The sequence below is a fragment of the Cydia splendana genome, chromosome 2 (assembly GCF_910591565.1).
Source record: "Cydia splendana chromosome 2, ilCydSple1.2, whole genome shotgun sequence".
NCBI classification, from domain to species: domain Eukaryota; kingdom Metazoa; phylum Arthropoda; class Insecta; order Lepidoptera; family Tortricidae; genus Cydia; species Cydia splendana.
In genome coordinates, this window is record NC_085961.1 from 4589344 (window position 1) to 4609243 (window position 19900).

The window sequence follows — 19900 nt, forward strand, 5'->3', positions numbered from 1 at the left end:
CTGTTATGTAGCTTACATTTAGAGAGGCAATCGTATTTCCTGTTCAATCTATCATAGTGTGTTGTTACTATCACAATTATAATTACAGTAAAAATCTTACAAATACTAACATACAGTCTTATCAATATATCATACTTATAGACTAAGAGCTAATACCGACAAAAATATAATTTCGTTACTTACTCAAAATTGCATACATTTTTTTCGGGGCTAGCTCTTAGACTATTACAAGCGTCTCAACCACGCGTTATCGCAAGCTTGAAATATGTAGTATGTAGTGGAAATTTAAAGGAAAATAGATAACCTAGACTATCATTATTTAAACCATCAACCACCTGTCTATAAAAGTTATGGTTAAGTATATCATTTCAAGCATTATTTTCTATGAAGGTAAGCTATCGCACACTGCTGTAATCAAAGTGTTCAAATACAGTGAAACCTGGATAAGTGAGACTTCAAGGGACGAGCAGATTTGTCTCACTTAAAGAGGTATTCCACTTACCCAGGCTCTCAGTTAGCCAGGTACAAATAAATTTCTGTCTCATTTACAGAGGGTCCCATTAATAGAGGTGAGAATAGAGGATATATCTCAGTTATAGAGGTGGTTAATAAGGTATTTTGTAATTATCTTTAAATGTTTAGGTAAAATAATCCTTGTCCCTAAATATTTTTTAAGTCTGTTTTAATATTTCTATGAATTTATTTTGAATGATTTTCCAAAGGATTGATTTTTTCAATTATATTTGATACGGACTTCATTGCGTCTTAGAAATTAATTAAATGAAAATTTGTTTATTCTTGTTACTTATCAAGTTTTCAGCTTTCGTTTCGATAGTTTTAACTACATAAAGTAACTAAATGAAACTTGAAGTCGTTTAGACACAATTAAGCAAATGCGGAATTTGTGGATAGACTAAGAGTTAGTAAGAATACGGAAATAGATCAATAAAGTCCAAGTTAGAGAGGTCATAGATTGACGTTATCTCAGATACAGAGGTAATTCGTATAAAATTCTAAAAAAACAATTAGGAAAAAGTAATCTTGTAAATACAGTCTCAGTAAAAGAGGTAAAATACACTCTCTGTCTCAGTTATAGAGGTAAATGTGACTATAAAATCACAACAACTAATCCCAGTTATAGAGGTTCGTTTTATCTCACTAACAGAGGTAATTCAGTGCTAAAGTGTCGGGACCGCACCATGAGTCCCAGCTATAGAGGTTTCTCACTTATCCAGGTCCCACTTAACCAGGTTTCACTGTATATCTTAACACTTCATTAAAGAGTATTTATACTCCACAAGTATGATGTGGGTGTTCAGTTTAATTTGGACATGTCGTGGCCAGATCTTAGAATTGATAATTTCATGATGTGGCATTTCATGAAAAAGTTAAACCTAACCATAGCATGAAGTGACCAATTAAAAAATGGCATTTCATAAAATGATCATTATCTATGATCGGGCCACGACAGACGTATTGACTGTCCATATATTAACTGTTGACATAGAGAAAATAAGACCGAAGTGATCCCATAAGTGTTCCGTGAACTAAGTTTTGTAACACTAAAAACATCAGTACGGTTACCATCAGTTTGTCACTGACATAAACGCCGTCGAGAACGTAATTTACTTTCTATACATCCCGTTTGCACTACGGGATGTATAGAAAGTAAATTACGTTCTCGACGGCGTTTATGTCAGTGACAAACTGATGGTAACCGTACAGTACTATTATTTTCGCAGTCGACACCTAGCATCGAGTAACGGAATTTGACAAGAGGTGTTGCGACGACCGAAAAGTCTAATGCTCAGTTAGTTATAAATAAAATTGTTGTTCAATACAATTTTCGAGTCGTGACACTTGAGACATCTAGTATCAAGTAGCGGTACTGATAATTCCGCTACTAATGCTAGATCTCGACTACGAAAATATGTAATAGTAGTTTTGGTAATCAATGATTACAGTTATGAATAACTAGTATTAGGCCACCTATTAAGCTCAAATAAAGGTCCAATCAAATAACAACTATCAGTACAAAATACAACTCTGTTGCTAACTACAAAAGGTTTAAATTGCTTTGACGTCACTACAGGGAAATACTGAGAAGGTACTTAACTATTTCATGGCACTTGTGATTTAAGGCATACCTATTGCGGTTAATGGTCTGGCTTCCCCAGACATGCGTGTACGATGTATAATGTAATGATCTAATCTAATTCTCAAAAAGTTTGTACATTTCGATCACATCTTAGATTTCTATAAAAATTGGTATACTGGTAATGTACATGAAGCTGAACAACTTTCACCATATTTCCCAAAATGTCCCAGAAAGTTATTATAAAACTTTCCTGTTTTGTTACCAGATTTCCCCACACATTTGGTAACAAAAAAGGAATGTTTCTTAGAAACTTTCTGGGACATTTTGGGAAATGTGGTGGAAGTTGTTCAGCTTCGTATACTCTACCAGCATACCAGTTTTTATAAAAATCTAAGATGTGATCAAAAAGTACAAACTTTTTGAGAATCGCTCTCTTTAGGTCCCAGCACAGTTCTGGATGTACAGCAATTCTAAAATCACTACACCTTTTAAAACAAAGTCCCCGGCGCGTCTGTCTGTTTGCGTTTGTTTGTTCGCGATAAACTCAAAAACTACTGAACGGATTTTCATGCGGTTTTCACCTTTCAATAGTGATTCTTGAGGAAGGTTTAGGTGTAGGTATAATTTGTTAACCCGTGCGAAGCCGGGGCAGGTCGCTAGTATAAATATAAATAAAGGGTCAAAGATATCTATACACTGATAAGGTCGTGTACACATATTTTTAGCGCTTTGTCTGTTAATTAGTATTAAGACCTTGACTTGATTATACAACCAAGTTATAATAAATTGATACAAGTAGCTAAAAATGTGTATTAACAACTTAATATTTGGACAATAAAGTTGAAAGATGTATTTACATATTTAATCACCTTGACCGTTTGACCTTGATAATTATTTATTGACAAACCTGTAGAATTGCAGATATTCTTTATAAATGTGCGGGTACCTATTGACTTCTTATTACATATACAATGATTCTACGTATGCATAAATTTTCCTAATTTTTGTCAAAAGTTTTGAGCCACTAAATAGCAAAAACTTCATTTGTAATTGAGTTGCTTATGTTTTTTAGTCATTGCTAATTCAACAGATAACACATAAAGTGTGTCAACTGAGTTGAACATCACTCCTTAAGGTGGTTCGCTTTCCATACATAAAACAATTGCGTTATATTAAGTAATTACACACTATTACTACATTAATATGTGCGCATCTGTCTAATCATCGCACCTTAATAATCAACAACATTTTCAATATTCTCTCCGTCAACTATATTGCCGTTCAATAAATGCCTAATAACTTATCTTATTCTTTAAGTCCATACAGGCATCCTATCTTAAATAACCTTAGATATTATTTGCCAATATAACACACATTGGTTCAAGAATTTTTACAGCATATCCCTAACATTCTCATTCGATGTTTTCTCCCAAATTTGCCCTGATCTGTAGAGCCTGTAAATCTTATTATTCACCAAACTTGGTCCAAACTTCATCATGGCTGCTTCATACTTGTTCCGGAACACTTCCATCTGGGTCTCATTGAATCCTACCCCTCTCGGATGGTAGCTATTCGGGTCTCTGCATTCCGTATATTTGTGTACAGCAAGCAAATTGGCGGGTACCGCGTGCCCGCTGGTAGTGGTAGCATTGAAAATGTCCTCAAAAGTGGTCATGGAGTCCAAATTTCTAATATACACTGGCCGTTTTTTCTCCTGCGGTAGCTGGTAGTAATGTGTCTTTTTCATAATGTCCGGATAACCAACTTCTGAGTTGTCATCATCATTCTGATTTAAGCAAAACAATAAAGGCTCCACTGTTATTGATTTCTGTTTGTATGTAGGGTCAAAATCAGAGATGACAGCTTTTAAACTGTTATGGATGCGGGGAACAAGAAACTCATCCCAGGAGATAACAATAGCATGACTTGCTTTGTTTGTATCTTCCTTGTCTAACTTAAAGTGCCGGAAGAGACAATCCAGCTCTATAGCTTGCTTGACTATGTCATAACTTTTGGCAAAGTTGAAAGGGAAATTTAAAGGGAAAAACTGTATATCCCACTGTGTAATATCACTTGGTACCAAATTCAGTCTTTTTACAATGTCTTCAGAGATCAGACTGTCATAAATGGTGAACGAGTTGACACCCATCATGTGGTGAAAGACTAAAGACTCTATGAGGGAGTCTCTGGAGACTATTGGCACTTGATTTGGGATGATACACATAGCCGGCACAACATTGTTTACAAATTTAATGTTGTTTGTATACCTCATGGGTCTTGATTTCCGTTTTGTTGTTACATCAATCAGTCTATTTATGGGGGCATGAATTGGACTTACTTTATAGTCATTGGCATAGAAGCTTATGCCTTTTAATTTACCTAAGTTTTGGCTTAACGAGCACTGAAATACGAATAATCTGAAGCCATTGATAGGCTGGGAGATTGTTTTGAAACTGAATGTGCCTACTTTATGTTTGGAACTGTTCTCTAGCCAGACGTTACAGCGGAAATTGGGTCGCGCGTTCGCTCGCCCGATGACGATAGTGTCTATGTTGTGTGCGTGAGGCGTGAGTTTCTCGTACTTTTGATACGAGCGCAAAAATGACGAGTACGCGTAGAAATTGTCGTCAATCTGTTGGAACAGCGGTGGAGTTTCCCTCACCTCCATCGACGAGTTCCGCATTATCTCTGTGAGCATCGTAGCATTGAAGCCAGGTCCGCAAAACTCGATCTCGGACAAACCGGGCTTCCCGAAAAAGTTGAGCACTTCGAGGACATATCGCAGTCGGTAATATTCGTGCCGGTAAATAAGAAGCGTCACGATGCTGATAAAGCACACTATAATGAGTATAAGCTGGTAATATTTCCTCATGATGGATCCTGACGACTGTCGCGGAGTCTTCATTTATTTGGCGACATCTGCAACGATTAAGTATGTTTCAAACGCACATTGGAGTTGTATAACAGAAAATCGAATATATATTGTAAATATTCACTTACGAATTATTGTATAAATCTTAAAGAAAAAGCACAAGACAGTAAAAGTTTTATTTCTCAGCCTAAGATGAGCAAATTGAGCATTGCAGATTGCATTGCAGCTGCTGAATCTGACATTATTTTGACATTGACATTTGTTTTTTTTTTAACTAATCACATGGAGACTAACATAACTGAAAGCACACTGCTTTTTTACTGGAAAAAATCGTAATATTAATACAAGGACACACCTAAAACCTAAATAGATCATTAAAGAGTATCAAAACAGTGAGCTGTAATTATTACACTTAAGGATGCTGTCTAGCATTAAGGCTTTTAGTTTGTTGGTTCTAATTATAATCTGGTATGTATGCTTTATTACTTCCTTTGCCTTGTCTGTGCCCTTTTTTCCTCTTCTAAATGAAATGTCAAAAATTCTGAACCGTCATCCATTGCAACGAGTCGGTATTTTTATGTGTTTAATTTTATTAAGACAATAAACTACAATAATCGTTAGGATGTCGGCTAATAAGGAGGACACATTACGACAGTTTTGTGACGTGACCGGCGCTGATGAAACTCGCAGTCGTTTCTTTTTGGAATCATCGAATTGGCAGCTTGACGTGAGTTGATAAAATTTTTGTTTGTTGATTTTTATGAGTTTGTGCTGTAAAATTTTAGTGTATGATACCTGTTTTCACATTATTAAGTATTATTGTGTTTATTCTGGTATTTCAGGTAGCGTTATCTAGTTTCTATGAGCACGGAGGTAGTGTAGACGAGGCGCCTATACCTACGGTTGCTCCGGCGTCGTTGCCGACCCTGTCGGACAGCGACATGGAGTCCCCGCCGGCGTCCCCGGTGCGACAGAAGAAGGAGAAAAAGAAGCCCACTGGAAACTTCGCGACGTTAGGGTCGCTCCAGCAGGAGAGTTCCAGTGATGAAGATGAAGGTGGGTTGTCTATTATTTCCGAATGGGAGGTCTTTAAACAGGCAAAAATGGCACTTAAAAACAGGATATTACAGAGAACTTTCTTGATTTTAGTACACAGATTACTAGTATTTTGTATAAAAATGTTATAGTTTGTGTAAAAAATATTTAAATATTTATCAAGAGCAAAACACTAATGTTAAACAAAATGTTTTGACATCAGTGAAAGCAGTTTGGGAAACAGAAAAAGACTATAATTTATGTTATGACATTGCTACATGTTCCAAAAAGAATACTCATAATGATAACATGCCAACTACAAGTAAAAGTATGGATAAACCATCAACCAGCAAAAGTTACTTGGACCGTCCAGATGTTGTAAGTGAGAGTTTATCTCCTGAAGATGAGATAAAACAATTGAAAGAGAAAATTCGCACATTGACAAATGAGAATCAAGCACTGAAGGTAGAAATTGCAAGATTGAAAGGAGAAAGTGATAAAGGTGTGTTAAGAGATGTGCATTTTTCAAGAACATTGTCAGTTTAGTATATGGAACATTTTTACTCAAGGACATTTCTGAGAATAAAACTGAGAATGTCCTGAAGAATGGTAAAAACACTTGATAATTACTAGCTTAACTACATACTACTACTGTCATACATTTCTTGCTCTTATCTGTTGTAATAAATTGTGGGTGAGCAAGATTCTTACTGGCCACTTTGAGGTGTATTCCCTCTTACATGGCCGCCGCCATACATGAGGCAGGGAGTGATGGGAATGATTCATATGAATGCACCTATTCCCATCTGTGCCCAGTGGGGACACACCAATTCTGTATATTAGATATTAGCATTGAAACCAGCAATAAGACAATTTGCATATGCAGATGCCAAGATGATTCTCAATTTTTGTTTTGTTTGGGAAAAAGTAACCATTTGATCAATTTAGCATATCATAAGTGACTAAATACAGATTTTACTGTGTATAGCAGAGGTCTCCAAACTTTTTGGTTCAAGAGCCATAGACAGGCCTCCCCTTTACGCAGGCCAGATTGTATGGAATACTACTCTTTGAGTCTGCCTGATTGGCAGGCTCCCAGGCTGTAGATTGGAGACCCATATTGGATATATTTAAGAATAGATTACTTAAATTTATCTTTCATTTGTTTCAGGGCAAGCATTCTACGCCGGCGGGTCAGAAAGGTCTGGCCAGCAGATCATTGGCCCAGGCAAGAACAGGAAAGACATAGTCACTGAGATGTTCAAAAGTGTCAGAGAGTGAGTATTTCATTTGACCTTTTTTTTTTTGTTTTTTCACTTAAGGCCTTTTTACCATATTTATAGTCCCTTAGGGTTTAAATTTCAAAAACGATCTAATAAAATTACACAGGGGCGGAGAAGAATACATACACATTTTAAATTTCAAGGTCTCATCATCAATGGTTTAGGCTCTGTGTCAGTATCTAAACAGAACTTTTTATATAAGGACTAGCGACTCGCCCTGGCTTCGCACGGGTTAGCAAATTATACACCTAAACCTTCCTCAAGGTTCATTCTATTGATAGGTGAAAACTGCATGAAAATCTGTTCAGTAGTTTTTGAGTTTATCGCGAACATACAAACACACAAACAGACAGACGCGGCGGGGGACTTTGTTTTAAGGTGTAACTTAGTGATATATGTAGGTTGACAGGTTAGGACTAATCTTGTACATACTTGTTTGATCCACAGACGTGGGGCTGTGGTTTTTGAAGACGAGCCAACAACAGCCAACCGGGGCCGCGGTGGCGCCTTTAGCGGTACTGGCTACAGACTTGGTAAGGATTCAATTATTGTTACGTGATATTTTCGTAAGATGTCTACAAATATTTCAATCAATCAATCAATATTTATTTCAGACCAAAATTACAGTCCATATTTGTTAGTTATGTACAGTAATATCTACTTATATCTATGTTAGTTTATCCTAGTCCTATCCTAATAATATTAACTTATAAATAAATTGCTATTTACAGTTCTGGTACTTAGGAGCATGCAGCGACACCCAATGTCGTTTAAAAGGGTTATCTAGCCACTCTCCTATTGCCGCTAAGAAGCTATTGGCGCTGCCTCGCACGCGACATCTGAGAGGCTACTCGTTTGCGCATTATTGCATAAAAATCATCCATGCGTGCCTCAGCAAACATGCCGGATGCGCTACAAAAACGCGGCAACCCCAATAGCATTCTATACCCGTTATTGAATTGGACACGCAAGGCACTGTAAGCTCTCTTGGTATACTCTGAACTCACATGGGCTCTCGACCGCCATCGGCGTCCCCCAGGGATCATCTCTGTCAAATGTGGCTTTCTCGGTCCTTCTCAATGACTTGCCCATGGCGGTAAGTGAGGGCGAGGTTTACATGTATGCGGACGACGTTGCTGCTATCGTAACCGCTCCAACCATTGACCAACTGGAGTTGAAGTTAAACACGGTTGCCGGGCAATTATCGAACTGGTTTAAACATAACGGTCTCATTTTAAACTTAACCAAAACCCAATTCATCCAGTTCGATTTGTCCGGACGCAGGCGTCGCCCGCTGCATGTGGAACTCGCCAGTGGTGTTATTGGTCAGGTCAGTACTACTTCTTTCTTGGGTTTTCATATTGACCAAACCCTAACGTGGGAGAACCACATTGAATCCATCTGCGGAAAAATGGGAAGAGCTTGTTTTGCCTTGGGTAGGCTGACTACTGTTCTTCCGCGGCAGGCAGTCCGCAGCTGCTACTATGCCAGCATACAGTCCATAGTACAATATGGGCTTGAGCTATGGGGACGCGCGGCCGACTGGCAGCGTGTTTTCCGGCTTCAAAAACGAGCCGTAAGATCTATGGCTCGAGTACCATGGCATGAGTCGGCTAAGCCACACTTCACCGCCTTGGGTATCGTCACAATGCCGGGTCTCCTAATACTCCAGACAGCCGTATACACACGGGAGAACCTGGATAAATATCCCAGACGGGGTGAAAAAAGCGACCGTGTAACTCGCTATGGACACAAATTAGCGGCAGTGCCACGTAGTCTAGCCAAAACGGCTAAATCTATACATGTTATGGGCCCCGCTGTATACAATAACCTACCAGTATCCATAACTGATGCGCCTAGTCTGATGAGTTTCAAGGCTAGACTCAAAAATTGGCTGATTGAGCGGCCGTTTTATAGTGTCGAGGAATATTTGACCTCAAAATATTTATAATGAATACCAAATAATGTTAATAATAAAATAACAATAGGAGTTAAATAATGTCACAATAATTGACTTGTTAGTTTACTTAATTCTCCTTTTTCTTTCTCAAATGTATGAATCTTGTATACTTATTTATAAATCTACCTTTAATGTAGTTTAGTCATGTAAGCCTGACCTGTAATCTATATTATCAATAAAATATGAGTATGAGTATGAGTATGAGTATAGTTAATCCATAGGCTGCTCGTATAAAACGACAGGCAATAAGCTCTAAATAGTGTCTGTTTAACCTCAGCTGTACAATGAGCGAACCTACGGATCTACATGTTTGTTCTAACTGCCAGTGCCCTGCGTTCCCTCAGTAATTCGATAAATAATTTCCTTTTGTAAATATGTAAGTGTAATTTTAGGACAGACATCAGATGATCACGAGCCAGTGTCGGCGCCGGGCGCGCAGTCGCAAGGGGAAGACATCCGCGCCGTGCGCCTGCGTCTGTATAGAGAGGGCTTTACCGTGGACGAGGGCCCCGTGCGCTCCTACACCGACCCGGAGCATGCGGAGTTCTTAGACAGCATACGCCGCGGGTGCGTGTTGTACAGTGACTCACAGACAGCAGTAAACATCCGCGCGGGACTGCGTCTGTGTAGACAGGGCTTTACAGAGAGAGGTCTGCGCCTATATAGAGAGCATGCATGTGAGGGTTGAGGAGAAATCATCTGCCAATTCCCATTCCCAGTTTGGCAGAATTTTATTTCCTAGATCCGAATCGTATAGTATGCCGAGATAAATCTTTTAAAACTTGTCTGGGAAATTAACTTGAAATTTTGAATGATGATTTGAGCAACTGACTGAGAGGAATGAAAGGTCTTAGGGGAGGCCTATGGCCGGGAGGCAAGTTGACCGATTGCAACTCTAACAAAAATGACAATCAACTTTAATCTATGCCGGGAGGCAAGTCAACCGATGTCAACTCTAACCAAAGAGGATTTGAAGAAGAGAGTTACTGACATGGTAAATTATGTAGCTACAGTTCATTTACTGCCATCTTTCGACAGAAGATTAAACCTGTTTGAACGCCATTTAACTTTGATCCTTATTCTTTAACTGATATGTGTTAACTTTTTAAATATTAATATTCACGCCATCTACTCGAGCATAGGCTGAAGGTTGTGGCGCCATCGCTCGAAAACATGGAACCATACCTTTGGCCTATAGTCGAGTAGATGGCGTGAATATTAATATTTAATAAGTTAACACATATCACTGAAAGAATAAGGATCAAAGTCAAATGGCGTTCTAACAGTTTTATGTTCTGTCAAAAGATGGCAGTAAATTTACAGTGGCTACATAATTTACTTTGACAATCCGTCTCTATAGACTTTATTCTCTTTGACTCTAACAAAAATGACAATCAACTTTAATCTAAGTATAATTTTTTAATGTAGTATGTTTGACTATTTTGACAAATTTAATATTTAATAACCTGACTAAAACTGTATCATTCGAAATTTAAGGTCGAAATAAAGGGCTATTTTATTTTATTTGGATGATGATTTGCTGTGGTTGCAGGGAGATTCCTGCGAGTCTCGGCGGCGCTGGCGCGGTGCGGGTGTCGCTAGAGGACCGGCGCCACGAGCCCGCGCCCGCGGTTAAGTCGCAGCTCTTCGCTGGCAAGGGGCAGATGCTCGGCAGGTATGTTAACAATCTGCCTTGAATAGAGATTTCGTTATACATACATACATTTTCAATCACTTAATTTTTCCAAGCCAAACCTGATGTTCTAACTTAAAAATTTATTTTATGTCTAATAAATATACCCCGGGGTCTTGGGTGCGGGAATTATTTCGTGTATTTATAACTTTGTTTATTGTAAAATAGAGTTACCAAACTGTTAGTTAAATTGATTGATGATATGAATGATTTATTTACCGATATTTTGGTTATTGTAAAACATTCTCGCACCCGATACCCTGGGGTATCCTAACAAACTTGAAAATGGGCCTTTAGTCGACCCCAACACCTGGCTTATTCAAAAATCCAATTATGGCAACATTCTTGTACGTTGATGGTGATGATACTTAGGCACTAATTACAGTTGGCGGACTGATCAACGTCACTCAGCTGAAATAGTTATTTGTACAACAAGAGATCAAAGTTTGATATTTCTTCGAGTGCTTATTTTGAGTCCCGTGCAAGCGAAAGATTCTATAATAGATCTCTATCTATATCTAATTTAGAATCTTGAGCATAGTAAGGGACTCAAAAGCGCACGAGATGTAAATAACTTTGATCTCGTGTAGTACACAAAATTTTTCACCTTAGCAGTGAGAACATACCTATTAGACAACTTGAAAAATGTAATCCTTCTTCGTCACTTAATACCTATGCACTCATGTTTTCTTAAGATATACAAACAATTAAGTTTAATTACCGCAATCGAACACAAAAACAAAACGTAATAATAAATTTCAGTAAAATAATATGGAAATAACGAAGATCAACAACTGACACTTCAGTCGACTCCTTTATTTTTGTAAAAAAAAACTTTGTAAGATACGGATCGAATTACGGATACGTACTATTTGTCAACAACTATTTTTTGAGTTCATTATTTTAATATAATAAAATACCTACCTAAAATATAGTATTTTTATCAGTTTTTATCAAATCTTAAACTTTATTTTAATTAAATAATTATTAAGAATTCATACTCGTACGGAGCTCGTACGTGGTTTCGAACGATGCGTTCTGAAGTTTTTCGGGGGTCTATTATAAACAGTTATACCCTTGAATGTAGTTTGAACTTTTTTTCGTCTGTTTCTTTTTGCTAACAGTGTGAAAGGGACAGTGATAATAGAACCCAAGTATTTCGAACTTGTATTAGACCCCGCATGTTGAAATGACATTTGAGTACATTGTCAAGGTAACTTGAATGTCATTTTGTCTCACTCAGTGAGCAAAATCGCATTTTGCTCACTGTTTTTAAGAAGCAAAGTACCCTTGTTCGAGCTGCTGAGGTGAAAACTATATGAAATTTAGCAAACGTTTTAACGTTATCAGACGGTTTAGTGCAACCGACCCTTAGGCTAAGTTTCGGTTTACTCGCAAGTATCAAAACGTTTGGTATGTTCCAGTCCGACGCCGCCAGTGGTGGGTGCGCCGGCGGCGGCGGGCACGCCGGCCGCGGCGGCCGCCGACCGCGACGCCAACACGCGCGCCGCGCAGGCCGCCGTGCAGCTCGACGACGCCCAGCCCGCCACCTCCATACAGGTAGCTATACTGCACACTCAATCCTAGGAAATAGGATATATGGCAACACGACGAAGATCTATTGGGCGACCCGGAGTATACCATTGAACATACTTTTTTCTCGAAACCTGTCAGAAATGGTGCTTACGGTAATCGATGGTCTGATGGTAATCGCAGTATTTTTTATGGTATTATTCAGTCAATAAATTGAAAAACTCTAACTCATTTTCAAACGTTTAATGGATGGACGCATTGGGATTTTATCTTGATGTTAGAAATTGCGCACAGATAAATACATGTTTAAATTTATTAATTTCCACTATCCAAAGGTCTGGAAGGGATCTCTTTTTAGCCATAAAACCGCCTGTTGTTTACCTCCGCTATTATTTCTGTTTTATATTATACAAACACCAAGACTTTTAAATGTGTGTGTCTTATTACAAAAGGCGTAAGGTCCACCGATGTACAGTTAACGATGTGGGCGATGGTTTTGTTTTCTTTTATTGAGGTGTGCAATAATAGTTATTTGTACAACAAGAGATCAAAGTTTGATATTTCTTCGAGTGCTTATTTTGAGTCCCGTGCAAGCGAAAGATTCTATAATAGAGAATCTAATTTAGAATCTTGAGCGTAGTAAAGGATTAAAAAGCGCACGAGATGTAAATAACTTTGATCTCGTGTAGTACACAAAATTTTTCACCCTAAGCAGTGAGAACATACCTAGAGGGACAGAGATAATAAAACCCAAGTATATCGAACTTGTATTAGACCCCGCATGTTGAAATGACATTTGACTATAAAGGTCACTTGAATGTCATTTTGTCTCACTCAGTGAGCAAAATCTCATTTTGCACTCAGTGAAACACACTCAGTGAGCAAAATGCGATATGCGATTTTGCTCACTGAGTGAGACAAAATGACTCAGTGAGCAAAATCGCATTTTGCTCACTGTTTTTAAGAAGCAAAGTGCCCTTGTTCGAGCTGCTGAGGTGAAAAGAGTATTGTATTGTACTTATAGAATGTAACAACAAGCAAAGTATCCTAAACAAAACATTGACTGTCCAGTTCCGGCTAGCGGACGGCAGCCGCGTGGCGGGCCGCTTCAACCTGTCGCACACGGTGGCCGACCTGCGGCAGTTCGTGGCGCGCGCCGAGCCCGCCTACCAGGCGCGGCCCTTCCTGCTGCTCACCTCCTACCCCTCCGCCGAGCTGGCCGACGCCACCGCCACCGTGCAGCAGGCCAACCTCGCTAACAGCACGCTGCTGCAGCGGCTCAAGTAAACACTTATAGTACGGCCACACTGTGTTCCTCGCTCTGCTCCGCTCGCTACCGCGATGTTGCCCGCTCTGGCCACACACTCGAAACCCTCCCCATTTCACATTGCCAGTCCTTCGACTCGCGCCAAAAAACCGACAAAAAACAGAGATCACATCTCTCCCTATTTAGTCGCTTTTATGACGAGAAGCATGACGAGCGGCATGGCGAGTAACGAGGCCTCACTACGACCAAAGAGAATTTAGTATAAAGGCGGATTGTCAAAAGTAATTTTAGTAGACACAGTCAATTTACTGCCATCTTAAAACTTTTAGAACGCCATTTAACTTTGATCTTAGTTCTTTCACTGATGTGTTAAATTTGTTAAATGTCAAAAAGTGACGCCATCTACACGAGCATAGGCCAAAGGTATGGTGCCATCTTTTCGAGCGATGGATCGATCCGCCTCTATATCAAATAATCTTTGCTACGACTCTGCCTACTTCCCTCGCTACTTCCCATGCCACTCGTCGAGTGTGTGGCTGGAGTATTTAGGTCTCTACTATTGGTAACGACCTCCCTGTACCACGGCGACATCACCGTTTTTATTGTGTCAATTAAATGAGGTAAATCATTTAATCTCAGCAGGTATGCTTAGCTTGGTGGAAAGAGATAATGAATCTTTAACCCTTTTCCAGACCGCACCAATCTACAAGGTTTTTTAAAAAAAAGCAAATATATTCTAACTGGCCAGCTTTGATTTGAAGACGTCACATTTTCTAAAAGTGCAATCTAATTTGAACCTTAAATCGGACTGCTAAGGTCGAAATTCTATTGGCGCATGTGTGGTCTATTAATCGTACTGCCTGGAAAAGGGGTTCAATACCGTAAATTATAATACCAGTTCGCCAGATTTATCCTACCAAACAATTTATCCTAAAGGCATCCTATCCTAAAGGCAGGCATACCATGCCTGTCACGTTCTAACAAGTATGTAAGTGTGAAAGTGACCGGCATAGTCACAAGCAATAAAAATGCAACCATGCTGCCACCGCAAGGTTAGACGTTTTCTTCATAAAAGTTAGTAAAAAGGCTTTTAGGACAAATAGTTATGTGATAACTATATAGTACAGTCAAGTGTAAAAATAAGGGTGCACACATGATACTCAATAGTAGTTTGTGTTACAAGGGATCAAAATGATATATTTCCGTCAAGGGCGTACATTGAATCCTGAGCGTAATGAGAGGTTCAGGTGTTAACGCCCAAGACGAAATAATTTTGATACCGTGTGACACATACTGCTTTTCACATCAATATGAGGAAAATAAAAAAATCTTAATGTTGACACAATTATTATGTTTCATAATATTATTCAAGCTATAAAAAGAATACAAAAAATAACAAAAACAGTGTCCTAGAACAGAAAAGTGTCACTTTGACCCCCCCTAGCAGGGAGGAAAAGTGCCACTTTGATCCCTCCTGGCGGGGAAGAAAAAGCCCTTTTCCGAATAGGTGATGTGAAAAAATAATTGTGTCCCATAGCTCTTATGTCAGCGAATTTAGAACTATGGGACATATTTTTGAGTATGATGTGATTTTTACACTTGACTGTACTAAATACTACGTACACGTACTCCTTTGTAGCTGTGTACTTCGAGTTTTTTTTTTCTTCATTTTAACTGAATGATTGTTTTAAGGAATTCATAATTTTATGAAAATATTACAATCCTATTTAGAATTATGGTTTTAGTTGAATAATAGTTTAGAATGCAAATGTATCACTAGCCCGCCACATGTTTGTAATCTTTACATACCTATGTTATTTTGTTAATATTTATTCGTAATCTAAAAATTAATAAAATTCATAAATGAAATAGAGGTCGCCAGAAATGTTAACAGCTTTACTCCTAAACGAATTCATAAATCAAATAATTATTTGTTAACGTTCATATTCACTTTCTAAAGATTTGAAATCATGTATAATAATATTAACCCTTTATAAGGCCCCAGTTATACGGATATGCTATGTGAAAGTTAAATACACTACCATGTTTGTGATGCACTGGGGAACACATCTACGGCAAAAAAAAAACGAAATCATTAAGAAAAACATGTGGTCAATATATGCACTCAGCCTGTTAGTGCACTTGAGTTTTCAGATGATCTGTTTCCAATGCACCTATTCATTGACATTGACATAACAAAAATAATGTGCTCTGTACAGACTGGCGTTTAATTGACTACATACAGTAAATCAAACATTATTGTGTATCTTGTAGTGGGTAGGATTAATATACGAATATCACTGAAAAAATTATAATCTGTGGCCCGTTTCACGATAAATTTACAAGCGGAAGTCTCTTTCTATCAAGGAGTTAGAAAGAGACTTCCGCAAAAAGTTCTAATTACAATACTTATGGATATAGCATGTAACCTTTTATAAATTTATTAATCTTAAGTGGCAAATGATACACTTTCCTGACACTACAAACAACGTAGTACAGGTATTGCAATTCACGATGGAGAGTGGATTTATCAAAATTAGACCTTGTCATCATACCAGTAAGAGTCTCGCCACTCACCATCGTGAATTGCAAGAGCTATAATTTTAATTTATTAGATACAGCAACGTGTATATTTTTAATAGTATAATGGAAACAATGACGATAACTTGCTTCCCTGGACAGGCATAGTGCATAAATTGACCACATACTATAAATTTATTAATTACACTAAAATTAAATACTGACCGAAAAAGTATGAATGAGGAAAGAAAGTCTGATATACTTGCTATATAATACCATTATAGTTAAATAAAAAAGAGGATGTTCTTCTCCGTAAATGTTTATTCACTAAGTGGTTTCCAAATCGTCTCTGCCTTATAAAGGGTTAATAATGTAGTACAGATCTGTTTACATCATTGGCGACTTCTATCCACCCAGGGGAATCGCACTAAAGCGTGTCGCGACGCCATTTTGTAAGCACGGGATGCACAAGATGGTAGACGCCGTTTTCTTAAACCAAAAGCTGTAACGAAATGATATTTTTATATAGCGTGTAGTATAAAAGTGATCGCTTGAATGACGTGCAACGTATGAAATGTACTAACTGAAGCGCCCATGTAAAGATTTTTTAAATAAATCTTTGTCTAAACACGATTTTCTTTTAACACTTAATGAGTTCCAATCAAACGCTTTGGGCGCAATTGACCCTTAAACAAGTCGTGAGATGTTGTTCTCATAGCGCCAAGAACGCCTATGGCGTAGACTGTCAAAATAACATTTGCTCATTTTACTCTGTGATTTGCTTCAAGGTTCTTGTACTAATCACGTTGGCGTGTGCGTCACATTTTTAGTTGATAAACAGTTCAAAATGTTAAAGAGAAAAACGAGTGAAATAATATTGCCCTATAGTACACGGAAATAAGCCGAACAGCCGGGCTAGCACATGATTGCCGCGACAGTATCTCGCGGCGAGATAAACTACACGTCCCTATTTTGTTAACATAGTTAGAAAAAGACGGGTAGTCTATCTCGCCGCGAGATACTGTCGCGCCAATCATGTGCTTGGCCTACTGCGAACTTCCTTTAAAAAAAAAATATTGGTTACAGATGTAGTGCATAATTATTTTCCATCGTATTTTCACGGAAACGTACGAACGTGTCTTGCTATTTCAGACAGTCTGTGAACAAAAAGTACTGAGGTTGACTGATGTAGCATGACAAGTACGAACATTTACGAGAAAATACGATGGAAAACAATTATGCACTACTTCGCAGTGAAAATAGATGTTATAATTTTTTTTACCATTTTTCCCATAGTCAGTAAACAATTACGTAACACATATATTATATTAATTCCAGGCAAATTGAAAAAAATCATGCATTAAGGGTTAACGAAATTCTAGTACCCAGGTACTTACCCAGTTTTGAGTGAGCAACTTATGGCTTGGTTCGGGCCACTTTTTTGTACTTGTATAGAGTGTCGCAATATGCAATAGTCTAAACAACTTGTAATATATCGTCGGGTGACAAGCAAAAGTCACTAACTAACACCATTGAAATTATTGGACAATAAACCGTGTTACAAGTGTAATAAAGTGCATTGTTACTTTAATTTTTTGATAGTACTTCGTTACTTTTGCTTGTCACCCGACGATATTATAGTAAATTTCTATCAGTGAGCTAATTTGTAAGAAACGATTTATTTCGCACTTCAAGCCTTAACCCTTTCGACGCCAAGAAGAAAAGTAAAGCCCACCATAAGTATTGTGACGTAGGTACGTTGTAAATGTAATCTTCAGAATGTTCAAATAAGGTTTATATTGGCTCGAATGCCCGACTATTTTAGCGTATTAGTGGAGTAAACGAAGCAAGATGTTGTATGGAGACCCATGCATTAATTCCTCAGTCGATGAAATTTTGCTTGGTTATTGTATAGTATGAGCCGAAACTAACATATGAAATATCCAAAAAAAAAACACTCCTAAGTTAGGTTTTTATACGTAAAAATACAAATCTGTTTATATATTGAACCGAGTAATTCCTCCGTCCAAATTTATTTTAACAAATAAGTTATTTGTATCAGTATGTAATACTCACTGACTTATATTAGAAATAGACACACAGAGCGGAACAAAAACGTCAACAAAATGTGGGTCAGAATGACATTAGCGGCAAATTTGCATTGATGATAAAAATGCTTACGTAAATTTTGAGTCAAGATAAATGTTTTGTACAGAAAAGAACTTACTGTCGTAAGCATTAAATGTCAAATTTGTAAACATTAGTACCAACACTGTTAAAACTTTAAGTCCGATGGCACTAAATGTAACGTCACCATTGTATTTACGTCAAACAACGTCAAACGAGAATAATGAACGAATGGAGTCCCTTTGGTACATTTTAATAGGTATTACTGTACAGAAAAACCAAAGTAATAAATGAAACAAATTTAATTTGATCGGGAGTTCAAATAAAATTTATTCATGGTAACAACCCGTGTAAGTTATCATAAAACAAATTTATTTTTTAATAAGTAAGTATACGTCTTAAAATACTATTTTCCTTGAAATAAATGTGTATTTTAGATCTACATAATACTCTTTGCACTTTCGTTCTTTGCAATATAGTGCACGGGGACATTTAGGTCGCTACTGGTACTGATTGGTTATGGTCTTTATCAAAAAAATCCTGTGGTTGTCACTGTGTTCAGACAGGTTTAGCATTTACAGTTAGTCGATGTAAGCCCTTATTGGTCGTGTATATGTCGGAAACAGGGAAATGGGCCGAACGCACAAGTGCCGTTTTGCCTTGTTTAAAACTGCATCACCCCTATCTCTTGCTATAATAGCAGTCCACTCTGCACGTCGCATAGGTTTTCTTGGAAATCTTGAATTTAAACATAATATTATATCTTACGAATTCCATATAAAAATAAAAATATATTGACCTCACATCGACTCATTAGATTTTTGTTCCTTCACATCCCTTCTTTGGTACTAACAAAATAATTTATTCAAAACCATGAAATTACCACCAGATTACATAAATTATGTAATGCTATCCAAAGAACTAACCAAAAGAAATACATTCCATGCTTTTTCCTTGTTTTATCATTGTTATTTTTGCATATTTTTACGACCATTTTACGACATTGTTGACAACTTCACATTTGAGCGGTCCATACAAGACTAAACGAAAAAGTAACGCGTGATCTGTTTTAACGTTACTTTTGCGGGGCCATTTTATGCGGCTGATTGGGTACCCAGTTCTTATTCTATATCAATGGTAATACTAGAAAAAAATCTAAAACTTTTGTCAAACATGAGAATATTTTTTTATGATAATTCCTTTTTTTGTCGCTTATTTTCATCAGAAAATTGCTCTGTCATTTTTTTCTTCTTACATGATCTTAGAATATAATTTGGCGTAGTGGGTAAGAAAATCAAAAAAAAAATGCATACCCAAATTTATGTATTTTAGAACTATTAAAAACTGAGAGTGGAAAATTTCTCAGCCTGATTTCTTTTTAAATATGTACTAAGTAGTCACGTATGCACTTAAATCCAAAATATCCAAAAGAAATATCATACCTTGTACACCCCGCTCCCTACACACTGTTCCCGTTATGTTTCGTTTTTAATGCGCTCGTTATTTTTTTGG

The 19900-nt window shown here is 37.6% G+C and overlaps 2 protein-coding genes across 2 annotated transcripts; one reads left to right on the forward strand and one right to left on the reverse strand.

Annotated features, from left to right (window-relative positions):
• LOC134802061 (uncharacterized) lies at window positions 1-5229 on the reverse strand. The gene is made up of 5 exons (XM_063774658.1): window positions 5099-5229; window positions 3329-5017; window positions 1709-3227; window positions 1271-1562; window positions 1-439 (listed from the first exon to the last, which is right to left on the reverse strand). Exon 2 carries the CDS (start codon window positions 5001-5003, stop codon window positions 3489-3491), a length of 1515 nt encoding a protein of 504 aa, XP_063630728.1. The 5' UTR covers window positions 5004-5017; window positions 5099-5229; the 3' UTR covers window positions 1-439; window positions 1271-1562; window positions 1709-3227; window positions 3329-3488.
• A 260-nt stretch (window positions 5230-5489) lies between these two features.
• On the forward strand, window positions 5490-16891 carry LOC134802072 (NSFL1 cofactor p47). The gene is made up of 9 exons (XM_063774669.1): window positions 5490-5697; window positions 5813-6026; window positions 7177-7282; window positions 7736-7821; window positions 9641-9815; window positions 10801-10923; window positions 12366-12501; window positions 13546-15713; window positions 16624-16891. Exons 1-8 carry the CDS (start codon window positions 5593-5595, stop codon window positions 13759-13761), a joined length of 1161 nt encoding a protein of 386 aa, XP_063630739.1. The 5' UTR covers window positions 5490-5592; the 3' UTR covers window positions 13762-15713; window positions 16624-16891.
• The last annotated feature ends 3009 nt before the right edge of the window (window positions 16892-19900 follow it).